The sequence below is a fragment of the Brachyhypopomus gauderio genome, chromosome 14 (genome assembly GCF_052324685.1).
Source record: "Brachyhypopomus gauderio isolate BG-103 chromosome 14, BGAUD_0.2, whole genome shotgun sequence".
Taxonomy (NCBI): Eukaryota; Metazoa; Chordata; class Actinopteri; order Gymnotiformes; family Hypopomidae; genus Brachyhypopomus; species Brachyhypopomus gauderio.
The window spans coordinates 7,019,747-7,046,341 of record NC_135224.1 but is presented as its reverse complement, the minus strand read 5'-3'; the positions used below and the strand labels follow the sequence as shown (position 1 = coordinate 7,046,341).

Here is a 26,595-nt window from a genome sequence, read left to right as displayed (position 1 = left end):
CTCCTCTCCGTGTCTGAACGTGCTCATTACCGTTTTGGGCTGAAACGTGATCTATTGCCAAGTGGCATGTCTGCCTCCCCCTAACACTGCCTGACGCATGCAAGCTTTGTTTTGGTTACAGATAAAATCACAAAAGTGAAGTGAGTGGGGGCTGGTGTGTGTGTGAGTGTGTGTGTTTGTGGGGGGGGTTCGGCACATTTTTCTCCCATAAGACACCCAGGGGAAAATGGGAGGAAGTGATACTGGCTAGAGGGGAAGCTGAGCTCACCAAACACTTGCATGAAACAACGTCGCTATCTCTAATATACAGTGCAAGGCTTCCTATAGTACTGACCTATAGTATTACTTTATTCTAAAGTGGGTTTCACTTCAATTGACTGATTTTTGTTCAAAATCATGCAAATGCATTTTCAAGATCAAATATTGTTTTCAAATGATGTGATTACGTGTAATATTTTCACCTACCCTTTAAAAATCATTAAAATTAATTACAGAAATTAATTTTAATGGATTTTAATCCAGGTAATTGGATTGGTGTTATTAAAGAATTAATTTTTAAAAGTGTCTCGGAGGTGGAGTGGTTTGCAGTTTAAATGCAAAAGCAGCAGTGTTAAGGGGTTATGGGATGGATGAGACTGAAGTGAGCTTAAGGGTTAGTAAATACAATTTTATTCTCTGTCCTTCCATACCCTTTTGTCTCATGTTTATTTTTTGTACCAATTTCATACCCTGTTTGCACCCTCTCTCTCTTTCTGTCTCTCTGCCTTTTTTGTCTTTCTACCATTCTATCCTTCTTTATTTCTATCGGTGTCTCTCTCTCCCTCTCTCTCTCTCTCACACACACACACACACACACTCTCTCTGCTTCTCTCTCTCCCTCAGTGTTTCTCATTAGCGATGGCTCTTCGGGTATCTTCTGGGAGGTGCAGTGTGTTGTGGTGTCAGCATGTGCGCACAGATGTGTGTTTGAGTCTGTGTGTGTGTTTGTGTGTGTGTGTGTGTTTGTGTGTGTGTGAGACAGAAACAGAGAGAGAGAGAAAGAGAGAGAGAGAGAGAGAGGGGAGGCAAGTGCCAGACATATGGAGTTGATCAGCAGGCTGGGTGCTGATGTTTTCGTTGGGAATGCTGACAGTCTGACAGGCAAACGAGTGCGCTCCAGTGACACACTATCTCACCGAGCCCTCCTGGACAACCAGAAGGAGAGAGTGAGTGGAGAAGAAAGGAAGAGAAGACAAGCAGAGGAAAGGACTAAAAAGGAAAGAAAGAAATTTACTGTGACTGCCTCTTTTTCCTCTGTCTCCCTCTTTCTGCACGCCTTTCATTCCCTCCTTCACACCAAGGCAGACGCACTCTCTCTCACTCATCGTCTCTTACAGAACTTTTACGCTCTCTCTCTCTCTGTCTGCCTCTTCCTTAACGATTCTGAGAGAGGGGGTATTTAGCTGGCTGAGCTGCAGGAGCTTCCCAGACGCCCACGGCCAGATCAGAGAGAGGAGCAGCCCTGCCGCACACTGACCACTCCACTGAAGACTGAGCCTCAGCCGGCGAGGGCGAGAGAGAGCGGGTGAGAGAGCTGCGGGACCGTGCAGCTGGTTACTCCTCCTGGTTAACCACACGCGGGACTCGTGCCTTTCCTCCACGTGGATGTCATGGCTGATTGGAGAGCCCCAGTGGTCCTGTGCCTCTCTCTGGTGCTCTGGAGCCTGCTGTGCTGTGCGGGAGGTGGAAGACCCTCGCAGGGCCGCGGCCGGAGGACCCAGACCCTCCACGCCCTGCGAGTGGCCGGCCAGGTCCGCAACGCCGCCCCGGAGGGCGCGGAGAGCAAGGTGGAGCGGCTTGGCCAGGCGTTCCGGCGCAACGTGCGTCTTCTCCGCGAGCGCGCCTCCTGCCTCGACCTGGTGTTCCTCGTGGACGAGTCCTCCAGCGTGGGTGCGGCCAACTTCGGCAGCGAGCTGCGTTTCATTCGCAAGATGCTGTCCGACTTCCCCGTGGCGCCCGAGGCCACGCGGGTCGCCCTCGTGACGTTCAGCTCCAAGAGCCGCGTGGTGACCAGGGTGGACCACGTGTCGGCACCCCAAGTGCACCAGCACAAGTGCTCGCTCTTCAATAAGGAAATCCCGGGCATCACGTACCGAGGGGGCGGCACTTACACCAGGGGAGCGTTCCAGCGTGCAGCGGTAAGGAGTGGGAGAGGGTGGCTGTCGGCTGGTTTGCAGGTGTGTGGTTATGTTATATATCTGTGTGTGTGTCAGGAGGTAGAAAGAGAGAGGGAGTTTCCCCATCACACACTACTGTTACACCGTCAGTGAAAGGAAAGGGCTCAAGGGAAAGTAAGGAATAGTGGGAAAGAGAGAAACGGAGAGAGGGAGGGAGGGAAGAGATAGATGAGGAAAGAATATAAATTTTTATGTCTGCACATAAGGAGAAAGACAGAAATGATGTGGTAGGAATGCTGTCGTTGGGTCAGGAAGGCTTATTGTAGGTAATGCAGTTGACAGATGTAACGCAGAGACTTGCTTTACTGTATCTCCATCTTATCTCTTTCACATTCTCTCTTCATGTCCAGTAACAATAGAGGTCAGGGGTATAAGTGCCCAACACTGTGTCCCTGAACGTCCCCAAATGGCCTTAACACACCATACACACAAAACGTGACCAAATACGGCATTAAGTAGAGACAGGACAGCAGGTGTGAATGTAATTCATCCCTCCAGTGTTTTGTGGTACTGATAAGCCTGCACTCCTCTGCTCATTCTTCAGTTGACTCCCCACGCTCTGTGCGTTCAGGACTGCAGTGTAAAGATAGCAGAGAGCATCCATCTAACTGCAGGGAGCAGCGGCTGAACCGCAGGGTGAAATGAGGGTACACGTGCAACACACCCCTGTGGCTCGGGCCCATCCCAGCTGTGTTGTGTTTGTGGTGTGTCACGAAACGTTGGGTCATTTAATATCACGGTGTGAGGATGCGATGTGTTGTTTTGCGTCCTGGCACGTTGTGTTGGAATGTCGGTCTCGGATAACCCTACGGCAACTGCACGAAGAGCTTTAGGGAGCGATTGAGTGATTGGAGTAAAAGACTCCAGATGATAACAGGTAACAGGGAAAAATGAAGTTAGTGAGACAGTTAAACTAAGTTCATTAACCAAAGCGGTTTCTCTTTCACTGAGTCACATGACCTCGTGAGCATCATGGCAACCGCTGCCCTGCTCCCCAGCTGGGACCTGCAGGATGTGTGAGGGTGCTGGTGCTTTCAGCTTTAAGGATGAACCACTGATTCATTTCAGACATAATTCTTGGATTCAGACAAGAGACGAAGATAATGGAGGAACTCGCGAGTAACACCTAATAAATGAACTTTTCCCCTTCTCTGAGTGCGTATGCATGACCATGTCTGGCTTTGGTAAGATGTTTGACTGGACTAAAATATGTGACTTATTGCTCTCTCCCTCTCTCTCTCTCTCTCTTTCTGTCTTTCTCTCTCTTTCGGCAGCTACTGAGTTCACATTTTTGCGATTAACCTATTGAAACTTAATTTTGCTGACAGTGATCTACAAGTGTGTTGTGTAAAATGCTCTCTCCTCCATCTCACTACTCACATACTGGAGCTCCCTCCACCTCTCCTTCCTCCTCCTGAGTGAGTGTGAGGTGAGACAGAGGAGTGAGTGTGAGGTGAGACAGAGGAGTGAGTTAGCCAAATGAGCCAAACTCACCCCAGGAGTTCTGACGTCTGCACTGAATACATTTTACGGTATGATTGTGATTGATGACACCCAGTAAATAAACAGGGAAAAGTGTTTGTCTCAGTTTCAGGTCAGCCATGCTACTTGCTGCTCTTTGAAGATGCTGGGTGAACGTTTGATTGGAACTGAGTCATTGAAGACTCCCATCTAACCCTGTAATCTCATAAATATGGGAACCAAAGTCAGGATGAACATTTTTCAATTATTTCACGTAAGCGTTCACGTAAGAGTTCCCGATCTGAGTTTGGTTGGATTGTTCACTTGCGTTAAGGAAACAGTGGTCACTGAATTTGCACGTAACTAAAGAGTCGGGGTTCTTGCTGCGCTGGGCATTTCTCTGTTTGAGATCACATATGCCTGCCGCCACGCTGCGATTCTGGACAATCCGTCTGGCTTTTTCTAAAGCCGCCAGGATTGGCTCTTCCATGGTTGCCATGGGCTACCTGACCTTCCACTCCCCCCTTACAAAACTGGAGCTAAATCAGACTTAGACACTACATCCTGCTTTCTCTCTCTCTCTCTCTCTCTCTCTCTCTCTCTCTCTCTCTCTCTCTCTCTCTCTCTCTCTCTCTCTCTCTCTCTCCTTCTCTCTCTTTCTCTCTCTCACTCTCTCTCTCTCTCTCTCTCTCTCTCTCTCTCCTTCTCTTCTTTCAGAATTCTTTCCTATGCTCCCCAAATTCTTCACCTGGTCACTTTGCTGATTAAGTCCAGAAGAGCCCTATAATGGGCTGAAGTCTTTGTCTGAGTGGATTTAAGTGTCACCATTACAGATGACGCTTCGCGAGGTCTGTTATACGGATAGGGATTGTAGCATGTTTCATCATATTTTTGTGGAATTCACGTGTTACATTTCCAGCAAGAGAACTTTATTGTAGCATCACACACACACACACACACACACACACACACACACACACACACACACACACACACACACACACACACTAAAAGCAGCTGGATCTTCTCAATATGCAACAGAGCAATGAAAAGTCATGGAAATATTTCATTTTGTGTGTGCAGTTTTGGTGCTGGGAATGGTTCTGAAGCACTCTAGTGCAGTACTACTGCACCGGCCCACTGCCCTGCTCCGAGACCCTCCCCCAGCTCAGATTCCAGAGAGAGGTGTTTTGACTGCTGTTGACCCCTCACCCCCGACGTGCTTTTTGAACCTCGGGACAGAGAGAGAAAGACTGTCATCGGGTTCAGGCGGAGGAGGCGGTGCAAAATTTTGCATGCTTGTGCAAAAGCATCTGTCAGCAAGCTCCTCTCCGCTTGGAGTGGTTCCCTGTTATGCAAGACAAGCGAGCATAAAAGCACAAACAAATAATGGAGGTACCGGGAGAGATCAAAGATCTTTAATACGCAAGTGCCGACTTACTCACACATGCACGGGCGATCCAAATGTGCTGGAGAGCGTCTGCTCAGATGGTTGAAAGCTGCACCAAATGAGCACAAAAGGCGAGGAGCAGGTGTTTCGATGATAAAAGAGAAAATGCTTTATTGCTCCATTAGCACAAAAAGGAGGCGAGCGAACAAATACGTCTTAGTTGTTTACAGAAAACGAGACGAAAAAAGCAACAGAGAAAAAAGAAAGGAAGAAAAAGGAAGAGAAGAAAAAGCCAAGATCACAGAACGAGAGACAAAGGAGAGGATGGAAGCAAGAGAAACGAGCAGCAGGACTGCACCGGTCTTCCCCCAGCTGCCCCGCTGCTGCCCCGAGCTACCCTGCCACTACCCCCGCCGCTACCCCCGCCGCTACCCCGCCACTACCCCGCCACTACCCCACCGCTACCCCGCCTCTACCCCACCGCTACCCCGCCACTACCCCGCCGCTACCCCCGCCACTACCCCGCCGCTACCCCACCGCTACCCCCGCCGCTACCCCACCGCTACCCCGCCACTACCCCGCCACTACCCCACCGCTACCCCGCCTCTACCCCACCACTACCCCGCCACTACCCCACCGCTACCCCACCGCTACCCCCGCCGCTACCCCCGCCACTACCCCCGCCGCTACCCCCGCCACTACCCCGCCGCTGCCCCGCCACTACCCCACCGCTACCCCGCCTCTACCCCACCGCTACCCCGCCGCTGCCCAAATGAAGGAGCGTTCCCCCTCCACGAGACCTTGGCGCTTCCTGCTCCCGCATGTGCGCTGCTAATAGGGATTGATGAGCAAGATCAATACAGCAGACGGCCCTCCTCCTTCACGGCCTGATAAGGCCGGCAGGAATGTCTGTACCGAGGGCTGAAAGCCTCCGATAACAGCCTGTGGACGGAGAGATAACAGCTAGCCAAGTGGACCCTGTGGGCTATGGTGATCTGCGCCTCAGGATGGATGAGATGTGGGACGTGTGTGGGGCTGATTAATGGCTAGCAGTGGGCTGCCATGCTAATAATCCATCGCTGAGTTCTTGGTTGAGTTCGGTGTTCTCCTGTGTTCTCATTGGGCAGATGCCAGAAACAAATGTGACTGAAATAGAACAGTATTAACCTAAATAAACTGAACAAGTTTCAGTATCCAGTCCACCTGACTTACTTTATCAGATGTAGGGATGACGTATGAAGGGGTGGTGTTGTTTTTTAATGTGTGGCAGATATGTACAGTGTAGTATCCTTAATACTGTATGCTATGAATGAATAAATTTGTCTTTTCACTCAGTGCTGCTGCTTTTAATCAAAAGTTCAAACCCCAGTAGCATACAGTTCACACAGGAAGTTCAGGTCAGGCTGTTTGGCTCTGTAATGGCTCTGTCCTCTCCTCAAACCCCCCAGACCACCTCGCAATTGTCTTCAGCTGTTGTAGTCCCCAGATACTGAGAGAGATGGCTTCAAAACAAGAGAGGTGCAGAGTTAGAGTGTCCTCTCACAGTTCTCTGACTGGGTTTGTGGACATCAACCGTTTTTGACCAGGAGCTGCACCAGCTGTTTATTCTGGGCATGGACGGCTTTGTTTTCTTTGTTTTCTTTGTTAATCACACCGCTACTTTAAAACGTCACTCTCCTCAGATCTCAGGGCAAAGAAAAGCCGTACAGCACAACCGTTAGCTCAGAATGGATTTAGCAGTGCTGAACTTGGAGAAAGCGTCACGTTTCAGCTACACTGCTACAGGAGCTGGTGCCCAAGTGCCCCAAAGGGAGCCTGTAGGGCAGACAGACCCTGCTGGGCAAGTGTCTTTGAAGGCAGTTGGAGCACACATGAGTCAGAGAGATGCTGTGGAGGCCATGGACACACCAGGAGAAGCAGCGGCTCTTGAGCAGGGAAAGAATTGGCTGCATTAGAGACAGCGTGAACTACTTTACATTTACAGCATCTGCCAGACACCCTTGTCCAGAATGATTAATGGAAATGCTTTGTACTTTCCATCAAACACATATTCTCATGTGACCAGATAAGTAAGCGTTAAGAATACTATCAGACTAAAGTTCTGGCCAGAGTGCAAAAGCAGACGTAAATTTTTATGTTTCTAAGTGCACATTTAAGTACCTAATGGCTCGGCAAAGATGTGCACAGCCAGAGTCAGCGGTGCGGACAGCCAGTTAAAGTTCATTTCTCCACCTGGCTGCCCAGACAGAGAAGAGTCTTGCTTGTGAATGAGAGATGGCTGTTCAAGTCAAGCTCTAGTAGAGTCGGTGTGGTGCAGAGGAGAACTGTGGAGCCAGTGGGGAGAATTCAGCAGGAGGAAGATGACATGGGAGATCTTCAGGAGGAAGATGACATGGTGTGCAGCAAGAGATGTAGACAACAATGATGAGAAAGACCTTTGATCTAAGCTATAATGATCTATTACTTCCTGATATTTGTCCTTTTTGATCATTGCCCCAACAGAACCGGCAACAGAGAGTCAATGACCTCTCACGCTAAGAGAAAAGTTAGTGATGGAGCTCTGGCAACAGAGCAGTATGGCTGGTGTTCAGACTACTGAAGTTCTCCCATGTTATTTTGCTCCTGTGTTCCCTTTACTATAGCTTCAACTAGCTGCTTACATTTTAAATACCCTGATGCTTAGCTACAAAGCCAAGAACGGCTCAGCCCCTCCCTCCATGATGGCAATGCCCAAAACCCCCTGTATCTTTCTTATTTCAGTGGTGTTTGGATACTGACTAATATGAAGTGTCTGGGATACATCCTCTCAGCAGATCGCTGAGTCACTCCGAATAAAAGTGTCTGCTGTCTGCTAAATGCCATAACTGTAAACATAAACGTAAACAGATTTCAACAGCACTCCATTCTTTAACACTTAATGCTGTCAAAACACCGTTTGTGTGTGTTATGACGTGCTGCGGTTAAGTGCCTATTAGACTACGAGTGATTGGGTTGTCACAATAGTTATTGACTTTCAGTAAGAAACAAATGCTGTGATCGTTTACACAACCTCATTTGAGGGCCTCAGCTTCTGGTGTGTGTGTGTGTGTGTGTGTGTGTGTGTGTGTGTGTGTGTGTGTGTGTGTGTGTGTGTGTGTGTGTGTGTGTAAGAGGTGATATGGCAGTAAACTCACATACCAAAGTGAAGAGAGCTCTGAGGTGTTGAATGAACTGAAGCTTCATAAGGAAGTCTCCACTATCCACTCCAAGCACATATAACACCAATTAGCCTGAATGCTAAACGCTTGCAAATTTGCCCAGAGAGATGAGTTTCTACAGAAAATCAAATTTCTATGAAACATCAGATGGGTTCTGTAGAAATGTGCCACATGTATTGTCATAATAATATTCTAATATTCTAATTCCAATATTAAGAGAAATTCAGCAGTAAATTTCAATATTATCAATATTACCAATATTACAATATTATCAATATTATAAATATTACAGTATTATCAATGTTATCGATATAACAATATTGTTGTTTTGGACCATGTCCTTGGCTCTTTATTTCTCTTGGTTTTGTTTTTTGCAAGCCAAACATCATTCCTTAGCACCCATAAACCCATTAACCCATTGCCTCTGTTTTGTACATCGTGTGATTTAAAATTAGAAGGACATGAAACCAGAGCATAATCCGAATATGAATTTGTAGTTGGAAATCCTCCTTCTGTGAATTACTGGCACACTCTATTGTGAAGAACAAAGAACGTTAGACAGATGGGTTTCACCATATCAAAGCTAAAATACCACAACTGTTACCAAGCAACCATGTTATTATATTTTCAGCAATGATTTGTGTGTTTGCACCAAAATACAGCATTGGCAATGAAACGTGAGCTGTGTTAATACATGAATGGATCATTTTCCAGTACATCATTACTCATTAGAAGGACCGAATTGGAACAGCACAAGAAAGTAGAGCCAAAATACTGATTCAAAGTCCTGAGGTGACAGAAAACACCTAGACTGGGGGCAAACTAATGAAATGAGACATACAACCTGTCTAATTTAGTTTTTTTCTTAATAGTGCAAACAGAACATTTTAGAATTTTGATTTTCTAGTCACTTTGGTTCTGACCATAACGGTGATTGTTGATACTTATTATAGCATCATAATCACAATATGCTATAATATCATTAAAATCAAATTTATAGTCCAAAAACAAATTAAGATTTCATCATGGGATGAAATATTATCAAATAAGAAATCCTTAAGTAATATTTATAGTGAAATTTCATCTTAATAAGACATTTGCAGTTAATACTGGTAACATCTTAATTTTTCATTTAAAAGAACATTCTAGTTGTTGCTCTTGCACGTACACACTAAAGGTTTTGAACTGTTTAGCGTCTTGTATCTGTGGTGAATAAGACTGCATCATCATTTTAGTCATATTGCAGTCCAATTGGAAAGTGTCCTCCATTTACTCTCCCTCTCTCTATCTCCCACTTTCTCTCTTTTCTCTCTCTGCTCTCTCTCTCTCTCTCTCTCTCTCTCTCTCTCCCCATCTCTTCCTCTTCCATTGTCTCTGTCTAGCTCAAGGCAGTTGCCTCACCCTTTGCCAGGTGCTTTCAATCAGGTCCAGATGTGATGGAGCAGGTCAGGCTGGCACTTGCAGGCCTCCTGGGCTCGTTCCTTCACCCGGCACCAAGCAGCGCAGAGACAGGATCTCTGGAACAGGCGGGGGAGATCAGAGGAAAGCCTCTGAACGGTTGTTTCCACTTAACCTTACACCAAACGAATTGAATCTTAGAGGCCCAATGCCCCTGCCCTGGGAAAACAGGCCCAGTGGCCAGAAAGCATGCAGTCCAGTAGCAGGATCTGCCTGCTAAACGCAGGGGCTTAGAAGCTAAGGATGTAAGTAGACTAGAAAGTTTAGCGCCAGGGTCATCAGCCCTGAGGGTATGTTCATGGGCAGTGAGAATGTGATCTATCCCCTACACAGTTGATCTAAAGGGGAGTAGAGATATTCTTCAAAATCTGCTGTTCTCCCTGACCAACCAAATAGCTTGCACAGTGGAAGATCTGGAAACCCGATTAGCTGTTAGAGAATCCTATAATGTAGCACCATGTCTGTAGTGAGTGTTGTGATTTGATGTTCAGGATAACAGTTCAGACAGATCTATGGATTCCTCTTTCATATTCATTTAGTCTTTAGTTGCCATCTCAGTATATACATCTTTTAGGTAAGCCAATACTGGCTATGGCTATGAAGCTTTTGCGGATTTTGTTTCCTATGAATCACTCTGTTATTGCAAAGTAATACAGGTTTAATTTCTTCTTCAAAACTGAAAGTTACTTCCTTAAAGGGGGGTCACTCAGATACCGAACAGCGCTGTGGGTAGATGAGCCTCTTTTGTGGAAAATCACTGGTGTCTGAAGATACACTAACTGAAATGAACCAAATCAGTTAATATATCTAATGGATATAAGTGTTTTTGTTGCCTGCCTCCAAACCCAGAGCAGAAACTAAGTTTCCTCTTCCCTTTCCTCATAATTCTCGCTGAATTCCATATCCTGAACCATTGTTCCTTCTCAAAATATATCTGGTGTCTTTTCCATAGCTTATGGGTTCTTCCCCTTTTGTGCTATCCAAGATCTGTTCGTTCTGATGAGTTCTTCTCGTCTTCACTTCCACTGCCATCCAATTCATAGGTTTTAAATATAGTGCAGGTATAGTTGACCAAATACCAGACCAAAATGCCACAGAGAATGACACTGAATTCAAATCAATCTACCTCTCTCTCTCTCTTTCTCTCCCTCTTTCTCTCTCTCTCTCTCTCTCTCTCTCACATACACCCCATCTATCTCTTTACTAGGACCTACATGCTTCTCTTTCTCCAAACCCATTGCTGTGATGAATGGTGTTTTGACAGGAAGCAGCTAACCATGGTCTGCGAAGCCTCTGGCCCAGTGTCCCATCCTGGCCAATTACCCGAATGGTCTTCACACTCTTCACACACAAACAGGGCAGTAATAAGGATGGAGAGTTTCGCTGGAAACTGAGACAGGCTGCTGATATATGTACCCTCCTAAAGCCCCCCGCCCCATTGCACTCTGGGGTTTCCATGAAACATGGGTTACGGAGCGTGTCTGACAAGCTGGAGGGATTAAACTAACCATACTCCATCAAGAAGAACTTATACTCAGCAAATGGTTTTAGTGTCAATCATCCAAAGTTCTGGTTGTGGGCTTGGAAAACAGTGGTGCTGGTCCATTACAATTGTTGGCCACAACATGTGCTGAATAAAACAGATCAGACTAGATGGAGATTTTTGAAGGTTTCTCCTGTTTTTGTGATAGTAACGGACTCGTCTGACTCCAAGAACAGTTTTTTTTTTTTAAAGGACATTTTGCTGTTTAAACATCTGGGCGGAGGTTATGGCTTTTTGAAGATTGCCTTAATAAGCCCCCACAAAGTGCCATGATGCAAGTTTGTTAGGAAAGTTAATATAAAGCATTTGGTCTTTAAAGGGCGCAGTTTTATGTTGGAAACACATTTGTGTTGCTTTGACTTAATTCTATAAATATAACCTAATAAAACTGAAAGGCCTGAAATATTTTCATTGTGACCCATTTCAGGACCACTCAGAGCTCCTCATGGGGAGAAGCTGGGAGCACTTGTGTCCAGCTCGCTGGGGTTGTTTTTGCCCTGTGGACTCATGTTGTTGTTATTCTTTGCCACCAGAGCCAAGACACGATACCATGTCAAAACAAGCTTCCTTCAACTTCCGACAGCGCATGGAACACTTTCCATACGGATGCATCCGGGTTGTGTTCTTTATCTATGCTGGAATGCTTCAAAATGAGATATCCAAGACAGCACAACGAGTGAATATCCATGAAAGAGAGATGTGCAGATCTCCCTCCTTCTTCCATTAGTTTGTTTTTTATTCCCCTCTCTTTCTCCACTAATGACCCTGGTGAGTTTTAAATGCAGGTGTGTCGATCTCCAAGCATGTACCAGCCAGGGCACTCCTGACCACTTCTTAAAACCTCTTTTCCTTTTTTAGGCTGATCTGAGACCATGTTTGAAGCTTGAACATTTAAGGAATGTTTAATCAGTTCTGAATGATTGCTCTAGCTGATTGGTCATCGGTCAGTGCATACAGAACACTCTGCTTAACTCTGCTTTTCTGACCAGCCGCACAACACAGTCTGGTGCAGACACGCTTCACTGAGTATGCTCAGTGGCCCCAGGCAGGAAGCAGATGACTCGATAAAGGATTATCTCCATGTTAGGCAGGTGTGAAGACTCCTAGATCAATGCCGCTACGAGACATTTGCACTGAACACCGAATATTTGCAGTGGCATGCTGGTTGCAGAATACTGGAAATGGTTTAGTTTCCATCATGCAGATAAGGGAGCCCATTGTCTGTTTCCTTATAAAGTGCCACATCCTTCCATTTAAAAGCAGTTATAAGCATAACTGTATTGTACAATATTTGTGTTTGCTAATTTTTACCTCACAGACAGATTTTATTCTGAAGGAAATCACTTCCAATACTGAGGCAGCAAATGTTATATGTGGCCTCTCCGAGTTTTCTGATAGTTATTACGCTTTCTTCCATTCAACCACAAATTCTTGCAAATTCATCAGGCTGAAATACAGATGGAAACTGGATTAGCGTGCGCTGGATGACGGAATGCTCAGGACACGCTCCGGAGAAGCGACTTCAGCACGGCGTCTGTCTGAAGGCTCCTCATAGCCATCGTGTGTGCTGCAGAAGAACCTGACAATATGGGTTTGACACAAATGCGGTGACATGTAACCATGTGTCAACCACTGCTGTGACTCTGGATGGAGTAATGTTCTGGTCAAGAAGAAACCGTGTGGCTGGTCTGAACACAGAGGGGGAGGATTCTGTTAATACATCACAATGAAAACACATTGTAATCAGTGACCACAGCACTATGGTCCTCAAATACAGAACACTGAGGTACCGATCTTTCCACCAGCCAAGTTCTACTGTAACTGTTACTAAAATTGACCAACAAAAATATACTCATACCCAGACTTCTCCTGTCCTACTCGTGGAAAAAAATAAAACCTGGATCACCACATACAGAACAGCACCAGAGCCACTCTGCACCCTCACCTCAGACAATTAAACCTCATAGTTTCCCAATGTCATTGTTTTTAGTACATACACACAGCCCCGTCGACAGGGTCTGTTGTCCCGGGCCCTAGGGCCAGGGGGGCCCATCAAAGAGCCCAGCAATTTATTTTTTATTTAAAGTCTATAATTTTTAAATAATCTTGAAATCTTTCATTAATATAAAATTATGTACTCATAATAAGCTCAATGGCTCAAATATATATGTTTTTTACCTATCTGCATATTTTCCATTAAGTGCATACACCCCCGCCTCCCACTGGAAAATGGTTTGATCCAGCACCGACCGTAACCGGCTGGTACCCGCCCAACAGCGGGAAACAGTGGTGGATAGTTAAAGTAAATACAGAAATCTGGAGTGCAGAAAAGAAAGGAAAAATATTTACCTAACGAATTTTAATGTTGCATTGTGTTCCACGTTTGAAAAGTGCTGGAATTTAGGCTAAAGTACTTGAAAATGTTTGAAATTGTAACTACATCGTTTCACAACAAATAGCTGTCTGACTGAATAGTTCTCGTGAAGACCTTAAGATTTGAGGGCGTTTTGAAAATAAACATCCATTAAATACTGTGATAAAAAGCGAATTATTTCGAATCATTTCGATTATATGTATAAATATTTAACTTAATTAAGTTTAACGTGCTGGAAAATATTGAAATGGACCTTTAAAGTGACGTATAAGTGCTTGAATTCCACCTTGTAAAGGTGTATGAACCCTGCAAATATGACTTTGTTCATTGCGCTGAGGCGCGGCGCGCGCGAAGTTACAAAATTCGAGAGGTGCACGACCTCGCGAACCGACAGCGCGCGAGGCCCTCGCGCATGGGCGGAGCCACTGCGATTGCGTCAATTTCGCGTGGGGGGGGGGGGTGTACACATGAATCTTTCTTGTCCCGGGCCCCAGCAAGACTGTCAACGGGCCTGCATACACAGGACGTCAAATGAGGCACATATCATATCACTGCCCACTGACAGATTTTAAAGAACTCATAGGACAGTGTTCAGGGAAGCAGCAACACCAAGTCAAAAATCTAATTATTAGAACCCATGATGGAAGCTTCAGATTGGGTGACAAGTCTGCCCTATACTGTTCATGAAACCTCACCACAGCCATAAAGATGATGAAGAATTAGTCTGCAAAGCATTACACTTCAAGACATTACTTTCCTTATAACGTTGGGGCCATATGCCATCTATATCCTGTAAGGGGAGCCAGAAAAGCTTGCCACATGTTATAAAACTTTTCATGGAACTACTGTGAACTACTGTAGAAAACACCTTTGGTGACATTGGTCCAGGTGTGACATGTCACAGTGGCATTAGACTGGGCACTGGCATACCTGAAGGGTCTTCTATCTGGTGGGTGTACTGGTATGACTGGTCTTGCTCCTCACGGACTGACTGGTGGGTTTCCACTGTCACTACAGCTGTTTCTCTTTCTTTATCTCCGAATGTGATACATACCTGAATATGGGTGGATGTGGACAGTCTGCACATTTAATCCCAAGTGAGATTTATTGCTGCAAAGCAAACACACACAAAGAATGCATATTCTCCTTTTAACCAGGGCTGTGCGTCTCCTGAAGGACCTCAGCAATGCTCACATTGGAGTTTTCTCTGCCATAATACCTCAGAAGGGCTTAATGCATTCTGCTAGGACACTCAGGCAGACATGTTCCAGTACTCTGCACAGTACCCATTCTTACTGACTCCATTCTCCTTAACTCAGCTCTAAACAAAATGTATTAGTATGTTAAAGAGGACTAAGAATAGGCACCACTGTCACAGACATGGCACTGAAAGGACACCTGTAATGGCAGCAGTAGGGAGCAAGCAAAGCGCCAGTGTAGGGCAGGAGGTTCTTTATTCTTTATGTCGGCGACAAGCCGGCCGAAAGAGAAGAGAACACAAACGTAAACACACTGGTAGTAAACACTCAAAGGCCTTATTAGCAAAGCTCAAATAAGGCCACTGCACTGGAGTTAGCCACCCGTGGGCTTTAAATAGGGAGAGACATAAAGGCACAGGAGACCATGATCAATATACTCGGGATTGTAAACAAGGCAGGATGTGTGTGTGTGTGTGTGTGTGTGTGTGTGTGTGTGTGTGTGTGTGTATGTGTGTGTGTGTGTGTGTGTGTGTGTGTGTGTGTGTGTGTGTGTATGTGTGTGTGTGTGTGTGTGTGTGTGTGTGTGTGTGTGTGTGTGTGCGTGTGTGTGTGTGTGTGTGTGTGTGTGCGTGTGTGTGTGTGTGTGTGTGTGTATGTGTGTGTGGGAAATCTCTTGTGTCCACTGCTGTGTGGTCAAAAGAAGAACAGAAGGAGGCGTGTAGAGTGCAGCTGTACCACCCCATAATTACAGAGGCGTGTGTGTGTGTGTGTGTGTGTGTGTGTGTGTGTGTGTGTGTGTGTGTGTGTGTGTGTGTGTGTGTGAACTGAGTGTAAAACAGAAAGAAGCTGCATAGAAAGTTGATCCTGAAATGAGGATGTAGGGTGTAATATATAATATGTATTTGGTTGGTGTTCATTTACAAATCTATGCACGGTGGTTGACCTCTTTATTGTTCAGATCTGGGCTGGTTCTAAGTCAGGCCAAGTGTAGTTTTGTAGCATTATCTTGGGCCATAATTAAATACAAATTCCTATAGGAATTGCATGGATGTGCAGTCTATCCTTTCTCTGATCCAGAGATGACCATGTTTGTGTGTTTGTGTAGCTCGTCTTCCTGTGACTCAATTGTTGTGTCTCTGGACGTGTTCTTTAGTGCGTTTTTGAACTGTGTGTTGGCTCTTCGAGCTTCAACGCCTCAGACGTCTCTTTCGCACTGCCAAGCCCTGACTCACGTCCAGACTCTTAACCTCAGAAGCATTTGCCCTCCGTGCTGGAGACCGTCTGTCCCTTTGAGCTGCCCTCTCATAAGTGGCCACAGTCACACCCTCTTTCAGCCCGGTGGGCCCACTCCCATGGAGCCTAGCCGCACTGACATCACTGTGGTGAAAATGTATGCGTGTGTGTGTGTGTTTGTGAGTGTGTGTGTGCGTGCGTGCGTGTGGGGAGCTGGGTCAACATCTTGGTATGGGTGGAATACTCAGGAAATGGTTACTGGGTGCCTCATGGCTTCATTTCCGTGTGTGTGTGTGTGTGTGTGTGTGTGTATCTGTACAGTGTGTTCAAGCTTATGATTCTCTGAATTGAAGTCAAACATACATTACAGAACCCTTTATTCTTCTATTCCACTCCTCTCTTTAAACATTCACACTTCTCACTCGCTGTTGTCTCTCCTGTTTTTCTCATGTCGTTGTTCAATATCATTCTTGTTTCCCCAATGTGTGCACCACTCTTCATTCTTTATTTATTTTTAGGGCTCCCAGTCATGTAACATATTACAACCTTCTACTGGATATACTGTATATATCCACTGATGTTCCTTTATCACAGTCATATCCTCTTATTGTGCACTACAGACTGTTCAGTCTGTCGTAGACTAACACAATGATACAGTGCTTCACTGAAGAAACAAAGATCTGAGAAAGATTGTATCAGTGACAATAAAGGCATTTTCTCAGTTTTAATGGTCTAGTGCAATTATATGTTATACATGCGTTCGTAAACCTAACCCTGGAAATTATTTTTATGATTTCATGTGTTTTGTGCACATACGCTCTGGTGTGGTGGTTGTTTTGTGATGGTAACTGATTGTTCATTGAGAGAAAGAATACGTATAAATTTTTTTTCATCATCAGATATGAGCCAACTATGAAATTTTATATATATATTTATTTATTTAAATAATTTTTTTGAATAAATTATTTAAATTATATAATAATTGTATATAATAATTATATAAAAATCTATATAATTTTGTTTTGTTGTTTTAAAGCATTGTATTTGTCTATTTTCTGTTGCAGCAAATTTTGCGGAGTTCTCGAGAAAATGCCACGAAGGTTATCTTCCTCATCACAGATGGCTACTCGAACGGAGGTGACCCCCGGCCGGTGGCAGCAGCTCTGCGGCAGAACGGCGTGGAGATATTCACGCTGGGGATCTGGCAGGGGAATATCCGCGAGCTGCACGACATGGCGTCGCACCCGAAAGATCAGCACTGCTATCTCGTGCACAACTTCGCCGAGTTTGAGGCTCTCGCACGACGTGCCCTTCACGAAGGTGAGAGATTAGATGCTGCATTGCTGTAATACTTAAAAACAAAACATCAGAGTAAACAATTAGATTAATTTGGATCAAGCCGTCTACAATATTGGAACAAATCCATGTTTGCCACCAGATTTGACGTATTGTTGCTGAGTGAAGTATCCATTTTCTGGTCGGCCAACTGCACTTGAACAAATATATTTTGAAAAAAAAAAATATTTTAAAATGATTTATCAATAGTAACCCACCATCCAGAAAACCTGCTACAACATTATGTTTTTGGTCCCTACATGCACTGGTCTTTGATTTGTGGGCTGATAATTTCCCAAGTTGGTTTGACTATAGTAGGCAGTCAAGCCAAATGAACGTAGTCGTTCAAAAAGAAAGTGACAAATACATCATCCAAGTACAACCAACTGAGATAAAAACACACAGACACGAAGAGCTGAGTGAATCCGCGTTCACCATGAGGATCCAATCCACCATGAGGGTCCAATCTGTGGCATTACGAGATCTCCCTGCTGTGAGCATCTATCTCCAGGCCTGTGCAGTCTCTGCCAGAAGCTGGGGGTTGGGGGGGGGGGTCCATGTGAACATCTGGAGTCCAATCGCCTCTTTGCTGGTGGGTGTGTATTAAACATCTGGTGTCCAATCGTTTTTTGTTTGCTTCGTTTTTAAAGGGAAGATGCTCCCTGCCAGCGCTTTTGATTTTATTACTCTTACTTAGCTTTAACACCCTCACGTGTGCACGGACACGTACACATGAACACACACGCACGCACACACACATGCGCTCTCACGTTTCAGCTGGACTTGATGGACAGGGAGGGTTCTCCACAGTGGTGATTAGTGTGTTCATGCCATCTCCCAGTGTCAGTCTCAAGCCTGTTCACTCTTTAACTCTCTCTCACTCCTTCTCTCCTCCTCAGACCTGCCTACGGGCAGTTACGTCCAGGAGGACATGTCCCACTGCTCCTCCCTGTGTGTGGAGGGGAGGGACTGCTGCGATCTCCTGGCCAGCTGCAAGTGTGGCACGCACACGGGCCAGTACGACTGTGTGTGCGAGAAAGGCCATTACGGCAAAGGACTCCAGCACGAGTGCACAGGTAAACACATACCACCACCAGACTTTAGTATGGACTCATTATCAGTGGTGTAGTGGTATAGTCAGTATATTGGTAGTACAGTTGCAACTAAAGGGAGAAATGGCCACTCTTGTTCAGTGTCACACTCACCATTTACTTCCTCTTCCATTTTTCCCCCTAAACATCAGGATTAACTCCCTTATTTACTGTGAGTACCTGAACTTTGATTGTGGTATTTTTTGGAATATTGCTCCTTATTTGTGGTAACGGGCAGTTTGCTTTTTCACAGTCCTGCCAGAGAAGTGACAAGCATGCTGAGCCAAAATAATCTCACAATTGGGTCAGAAAAATAATGAGATAATTAGTGCAGTGTAATTAGAGAGCTAGGGGGAAAAAGAACGTAAGTACACACAGGACGTATTGTGAAGGCTCGGAGTGAAGCTGCTCTCACTGCCCTCAGAGTGCCACCTGACTGAGGTTGATGCTGAATGTGGAGGTTTGTTTTATGTGTTCGAGATCTTGCATCTTTGTTTAAATATTTATTTCATATTGCATATGATCTCATGGCTTTCTCTCTCTCTGTGTCTGGCTGTCTCTCTGTGTCTCTTTCTCTCTCTCACTCTCTGTTTCTCTCTCATTCTCTCATTCCTACTCACAGCATTACTCACGGAGTAAAGTAATATGGTGATACGGTTGATACAGAGACACTGTGTTAAGTCACTGTGTTGGTCCTTTCATTAAACACACTATATAACATCTCACAACTAATGAATTAAGGATAATGCAAAATAGAATGATTAATCAGTATTAGTATTCACATAAGTCTCCTGCATGAAGTGTTTGTACGGTAATTGCTGAGATTTATAAAAGCCATATTTACTCCCCTCTTTTATGGTCATTAGTTTCTTTTTCATTTTTCAGTGATGCTTTCAGGCCAAGCTAAACACCAGCCCTCTATGCTCATGCACCCCAGCTCCAATGGCCCTGCCTGGCTGTAACACGCTAGCTCAGCCTTAACTGTAGTCCTCCCTGCAGACCGATGTACTGTAACCTCACCCGGACACATACGATCACATGTGCCTCCTGGGTGTGGTGAGGGGGCAGACAAGGAAAGTCTGGCATCATGGCTGTTCCACTGTGGCTGTTCCACTGTGGCTGTTCCACTGCGGCTGTTCCATTGTGACTGTTCCACTGTGGCTGTTCCATTGTGGCTGTTCCATTGTGGCTGTTCCACTGCGGCTGTTCCATTGTGACTGTTCCACTGTGGCTGTTCCACTGTGACTGTTCCACTGTGGCTGTTCCATTGTGGCTGTTCCATTGTGGCTGTTCCACTGCGGCTGTTCCATTGTGGCTGTTCCACTGTGACTGTTCCACTGTGGCTGTTCCACTGTGGCTGTTCCATTGTGGCTGTTCCACTGCGGCTGTTCCACTGCGGCTGTTCCACTGTGACTGTTCCACAGTGGCAGTTCCACTGTGGCTGTTCCATTGTGACTGTTCCATTGTGGCTGTTCCATTTTGACTGTTCCACTGTGGCTGTTCCACTGTGGCTGTTCCATTGTGGCTGTTCCATTGTGGCTGTTCCACAGCGCAGACAAGCTAGCGGAGGAAAGCGAATGAGAAGCTTGTTCAGGTGATTACCACGCCATGTCATTTTCAATTTGGTGGTAACTGTGGTTGTGCTTTCTCTTTCCCTTTCCTCTCTGTCCTCTTGTTCCTCTCATTCCATCCCTCGTGCATGTGCTTGCTGTGGCTTTAATTTGAGACGCTACGAACGGCCATAAATTGCAATCAGATGTCTCTCTGATGGCAACACTCCTCATGAAGAAATGCTGTCTCACTGTTCAATTAATAGCAGAATGTTTCAGTTAGGCACAGAATGCAGACTGAGGGGGCCTTTGAGTGCGGAAGATTCCGGAAAAGCCCAGCGGAGACTAGGCCTTCCTGTGTCTCTGTACTGTCTGAGATTTGATTTACTGAATTAGGTCCTGTTCTGAGACGTGTACACTGTTATCAGTTGAAGTCTGAATGGTGAGTTAAGAGTTGAAATAGCTGGTTTTGGCTCTGGACGTACTCAGTACTCTAAGCTGTAAGGGCTGTAATAGCCCGGCAACACATAAGTTTGATGTATTCTATTTTTTCAGGACCTCAGTACAGGATAATGTAGACCTGAATTGCTCACAGTGTAGACCTGAAGAGGCCATAGTGTAGACCTGAACTGGCTTCTACTAAGACAGTGTTCTGAGCAGGTTTCTCCTCTCAGTGCTGAGTGATTCTGTTTAGCCAAGTGCATCTGTTGGGTTGCATTTAGGAAGTTCAAAAGGAACAAAACGTTTTGCATTCTCATTGAGTTATGTTGGGCTACAGCAGCGTTTCTCAAAGTGTGGGGCGCATGGGTATTGCAGGTGGGGCGTAAGCAATTGGAAGAAATGAACCTTTTTAAGCTTGTCGTTTTAATGCCTGTTCGGTTTTCATAAGCCCCGGATGTTTAAAATGTCTGCGGAACAGTGTGAACCAGGGCTAGATTCGGCCCTTTAATGAATTTGTACCGCCCCCCCCCCCCGGTCAACAAATTACGTTCGCCGTTTCCCCTTCTTCTGAGGTGGGATGATAAAAAAAGTTTGAGAACCACTGGGCTACAGCATTTCACGATAGTCAATTGCGGATAGGGGGCGCCAGTGTTGGGTATTCATCTTCCTTCACTCGTAGGCTGGCAGTGGGTGAACTGGATGCAGCCAGCACTCGGGGAACAGCACTGGAACAAAGGCCATTTTGTGTGAACGCCATGATTTCCATGATTTCCTGAACAGGCAGCATGGTTGACTCCCGTCTGCGAGAGAACCTTGAAGATGAACGGGGAGAGTAGGGAGTCTTGTGCCAGGTGTCACCGCTGTGAGCGATGGCACATGGCAGTGTTCTCGTTGGTTTGGATCATGTGCATTGTGACACACTGCAGTCTTAGTTTAGCTTGTCTTCTTTTTTTATTTCTGTTCATTCCTAATCATATTTCTCTTTTATTTTGTTGTCATTTTCTCATATTTTTATTCTGTATTTTCTCATTTGTAAAGCACTTTACAAATGCTGCTGTATGAGAGGTGATATATAAAGGTGATATATAAATAAACTTGCCTAGAGGTGAAGAAAAAGTGAAAAGAAATATGGAATATTAAGCCTTGGGGTATGGCTTTGACAGCGAGATATAAATCAACCACAGGAGGCCTGTTTAAACAGAACTACATCCACACTTCATCTACCAGCATGCATTTACTCCCTTCACTATGGATACGGTCACCGTGACACGTGGCAGCTGTCGCATGATTGTAGGCTCAGTGTCCAGGGTCAGGGGTCATGGAGAGCTACAGCCTAATTTCCTCAGAGTGTGAACTGTAAATATTTAGTTGCAATTGGATGGCTTGGATTCTGCAAACAAACCCTAGTAAACCCATAAATCCAGGGGAAGGACACAGAGGAGAAGCAGCAGGAGGAATCTGGGGAATGTTGGCCGTCTGCAGAGCAAAGACGGAAATGTTGCAATTTGGGGTGCGGGTGGGGGGTGTGTGTGACCTCCTGCGCTCATAACGACCCCCCACCCTCTGTTTTCTCCATTTCTCAATTGCTTTCTGCCCCATGCAGGGGACCCTAAACCAGTCCTACAGCCCGTGATTCTGCTGTGTGCCAGAACCACACATGCGCTTCTTAAGAGCACGCGTCACACTCGGATTACTGTGCCTCTCCTCCAGGCTGGATGTGTGCACCATGGTCCATTAGTTTGCACAGCTTCAGACAGGAAGGTGTTTTTTCAAACAGCTCCGCACACACAGAAAGCTCTTGAATCTCGGTTCAGATATTGCAGCTAGTGGCTGGGCTGTCTTACAAGGTCACACCTATGCCAGCAATCACTGTAGCAGCAGTTAGACAGTGATTGTCTTTAGTATTTTTAGTGTCTTTTCTTTGGGGTGTTACATATTTTTTTAAGTGAATCATCTACATTTATTCACAATATTAGGGGGCTTCTATCTTTCTCTTTTTCCTTTATTCTCTCTAACTTTAATTCTACAAATAACAAAACACACCCCACACAAATCTTTCTACACTGGGACGAGAGTTTAAGGGTTCTCATATCCCCCATCTCATTCCTTTATTATATTTTTCTGGACTTATCTTTTCTCCACATCTCCTTCTTTCAATCTCTCACTCACTTGCCCTTTTTCTTTCTCACTAGCTACACCCACCCGTCACTCGTCTCTGGCTCTGCAGATCTGGGCTAGGTATGGGTTCGTATTGCCCACTGTCTTTGGATCTGAGACCGAGCGGAGCCAGTCTGGGCCTGCAGGTCCAGAGAAGAATCTGGAAAAATGTTCATTCAAGAGCTTTATCCTGCCAAATGCTGAAACTGTATGATGGAACTCATGGCTTCATGTTAAAATCTGAACATAATGAGTCCAAAGTCCTTCACACAGTCAGACCTTCCCTTATTTATCAGTTTTGATCTTGCCATAAGATTATAGGTTTGTTTATGACTTATCCATCTTGGCTGAAGAATTTTTCCATGCTGTAATAGATGGGTTTTTCCAAGGGATTCTTTCTGGATAGAGGGCAGCTTTGTACACTGCCATTTCTGTCCATACCAGCATGATCAAGATACTCATTGTTCTTGAATATGGCAAACAGATTATATGAAGTTTCTTGGCAGAAATCGACACACTTGCTGTACATTTGTTCTTTAGTGGTAACGTAGACCTTCAGGTTTCTGCCTTTGAAACTGGGATGAGAAACCTTTCCCTGCAAGGCCAGGACATGTCTCTTCTGCTCCAGTGCTAGGCTGCCCACAAAGGAAAGAGCTACTGTTCCAGATGGCGGTGGCTAAGCTCCTGCCGTCTGGCTGCAGGGATGCTGGACCGTATCACTCGCGCAGGGCACATGCTTCTGGTCCTCTGGGGGCTCTGGCTCAAGGTCGACAGACGTCTCCTCATTTTTTAAACGGAGCGCATTCAACGTAAAGATTTGTATCTTTCCACTGATGTTTGCAAAAGATGGGCCAGGCAGATGGAGTTTTCTAATGGAGCTTCCTGGTATTGCTGGTAAAAGTTGCTGTTTAATGTTGATCTGAGAGCCTCTTTTTTTTTTTTGGTCCAGTATCACCTGAGGTAATTTTGTAATGATCGTGGATCTGGGACACAGATCCCAAATCCCAGCTCGGTTCTGCTCAGTGTCTGCTTTGGAAGACTCCTTTCCTCCCGGTTCTCTGAAACACATGCACAGTGAATTCCACAGTTAGCCACAGACTCATAAAGTGTGCTAATTAATAGCTACAGAATAAGTAGCAAGGGTTCGAAACTGTAATCTTGTAAAGTGACTGTTACTTAGGGTCATAAATAGCTCGGCAGTGCTTACAAAAGGCGTGCGTGTGCAACTGTAAATTGACATGTTAAAGGGCTCAGCGTGTCTCTGTGACTATGCCTAAACTGCAGGTTGTGTGACTTTGTGTACAAGTGTGTTTGTGACCGTGATCCAGATGTAATGAGGGCAGACCAGCAAGTGAGATGATGTTAAGGAGCCAGGAGCACCAGACTAACTTCACAAACCTCAGATGACACAAACATGTCTCTCCATCCTTTGGTCCCTTTCTGAGCACCCACAGAAGCATCTTGATGTCAGTGTTTGTTGCTCATTAAAGGAAGATTTACTGTGTATGGGTTGTGTAAAATAACCATTTCGCCAGAAAAACAACCCTCATTAAATCCGTATTGCTTTTCTGAGTGTGACCCAGGGATCACAGTGGAGAGTACCCTCTTCTCTTGTTCTTCTCTCTCTCTCTCACACACACACACACACACACACACAAGCTTTCCTTCCCTCTCTGTGTCAGTAGCAGTGCTGAGAGCCCTGGGCCCCTGACTTCTGCATCCTGTTTCACTCATCTGTGTCTCAGCCTCCATCACTCCTGACAAATGAGGGTCATCATAACTAAACCTCAAATTCCCCACCAACTTACACACACACACACGCACAGGCACACGTACACACACACACACATAGGCATACGTACACACACACACACGTACACACACAGGCACACGTACACACACACACACACACACACACACACACACACACACACACACACATAGGCACACGTACACACAGGCACACGTACACACAGGCACACGTACACACACACACACACACACACACACACACACATAAGCACACGTACACACAGGCACACGTACACACAGACACACGTACACACACACACACACACACACACACACACACACACAGGCACACGTACACACACACACACACACACACACACACACACACACACACACACACACATAGGCACACTTACACACACACACACACACACACACACACATAGGCACACGTACACACACACACACACACACACACACACATAGGCACACGTACACACACACACACACACACACACATAGGCACACGTACCCACAGGCACACGTACACACAGACACACACACACACACACACACACACACATAAGCACACGTACACACAGGCACACGTACACACAGACACACGTACACACAGACACACGTACACACACAGGCACACGTACACACAGACACACACACACACGTACACTCAGGCATACATGTCCACTCACTCACACACACCCATACTCTCACACCCTACTAACAGTCTGCTCCCAGTCCATTTAAAACAAAAACTCTTTCCTTCTAGTGAGGGTAAGCGTTGCTCAAATGGCTCTGTTAGGCTGGCTGTGCTTGTTTCAAACATTAAGATCGTTGGGGTACTTTTCATAGACTGTTAACAATTATTCATGTACATTGAAAGGTTGTCTAAAATGATCTCTGCCCACATGAACACACACAGCCACTTTCAAAGGCTTCTGGTGTCTGTGCCCTGCTGGGGCCATGACCTTAAAAAGTACTTCAGTCAGCTGTCGAACACACTCCAGACACACAGATTTCCAGCCCTGTAGTTCATTTCCTCTTTGCTTGCTGTCTGCTTGGAAGGTAACAGATGTCATGCTAGAACAGTCTAGAGGCTCCTATCTCTGATGGATTTACATAGTTTTTGTGAGGTCATAAAGTCGTCATCATCTTCTGCATGTCATTTTGGTCTTTCTTTTCCACACTTTCTTCCCTCCCCTTTCTTGAACGATGAGGGCCGATCTCATTTTTCTTTCCGCCTTTGGTGTTCTCGTGCACGTGCGTGGGTGCGTGAGTGCATTCCGCGGGTCGTTCTTGTGAAGTTCGGAGCGTCGTGAGCTCCACAGAAACATGTTTAGAGAGTCCGGGGGCGACGTGGAGCGTGCGGTTCAGCGGTTGGGAATTGTGTTGTTCTGAGCTACAGCTGCGTGGATATGGGTCAAAACAGCAGCACTGTGGCTTCAGCTCATTGGCTCCTCCATTATGATGTCATGGAAAATGATTACCTGCAATAGGCAAAATAGTATGTGTGTTGTTTGCTCTGTGCTTTGTAATTTTAGGACACTCCCTGATGTGGTCTTTACTTAAGGCAGTGTTGTAGCCTTAAGATGCGTTGGAGCCCTGGATGATCTGGACCTTAAGTAAAGTTCATCTGTGAGCATGACCATAAAGACTAGAACAAGAAGCTGTGTGTGTGTGTGTGTGTGTGTGTGTGTGTGTGTGTGTGTGTGTGTGTGTGTGTGTGTGTGTGTGTATGTGTGTGTGTGTGTGTGTGTGTGTGTGTGTATGGAGCCCATGTAAAGATGGTCACCATCAGAAAATTAATCAAGGTGATCAACAAAAGGGGAAAAACAGCCAGGGATGCTGACTGCTTCATTTACTTTATAAGAGCTTTTAGGTTTGGACTAGTTTTAGTGGCTCTGAGTCCTGCTCCTGTCCTGCTCCTGTCCTGCTCCTGGCTTGTGGAAAACCTTCACTTTTATAGAAAGCAAAACAGAAACCATTTATCAGCGGAGTTTATATATATATATATATATATATATATATATATATATATATATATATATATATATATATATATATATATATATAGCTAATCTTTTCCCAGTACTCCCAGAAAAAATTTTCACGGTCCCTGGTATCCCTAACACAATCCCCGGTATCCCTAACACAGTCCCTGATGTACCCAACACAATCCC

At 45.4% G+C, this 26,595-nt stretch overlaps 1 protein-coding gene across 1 annotated transcript in view; it reads left to right on the top strand.

The window, feature by feature from the left end:
• Nucleotides 1-887: 887 nt before the first annotated feature.
• The window catches only part of svep1 (sushi, von Willebrand factor type A, EGF and pentraxin domain containing 1), a 67,781-nt gene continuing 42,073 nt past the window's right edge, over nt 888-26,595 (top strand). The window contains 3 exon segments of the mRNA XM_076973525.1: nt 888-2,177; nt 17,136-17,391; nt 18,306-18,482. Of these exon segments, the coding sequence (XP_076829640.1) occupies nt 1,650-2,177; nt 17,136-17,391; nt 18,306-18,482 (961 nt within the window). The 5' untranslated portion in view covers nt 888-1,649.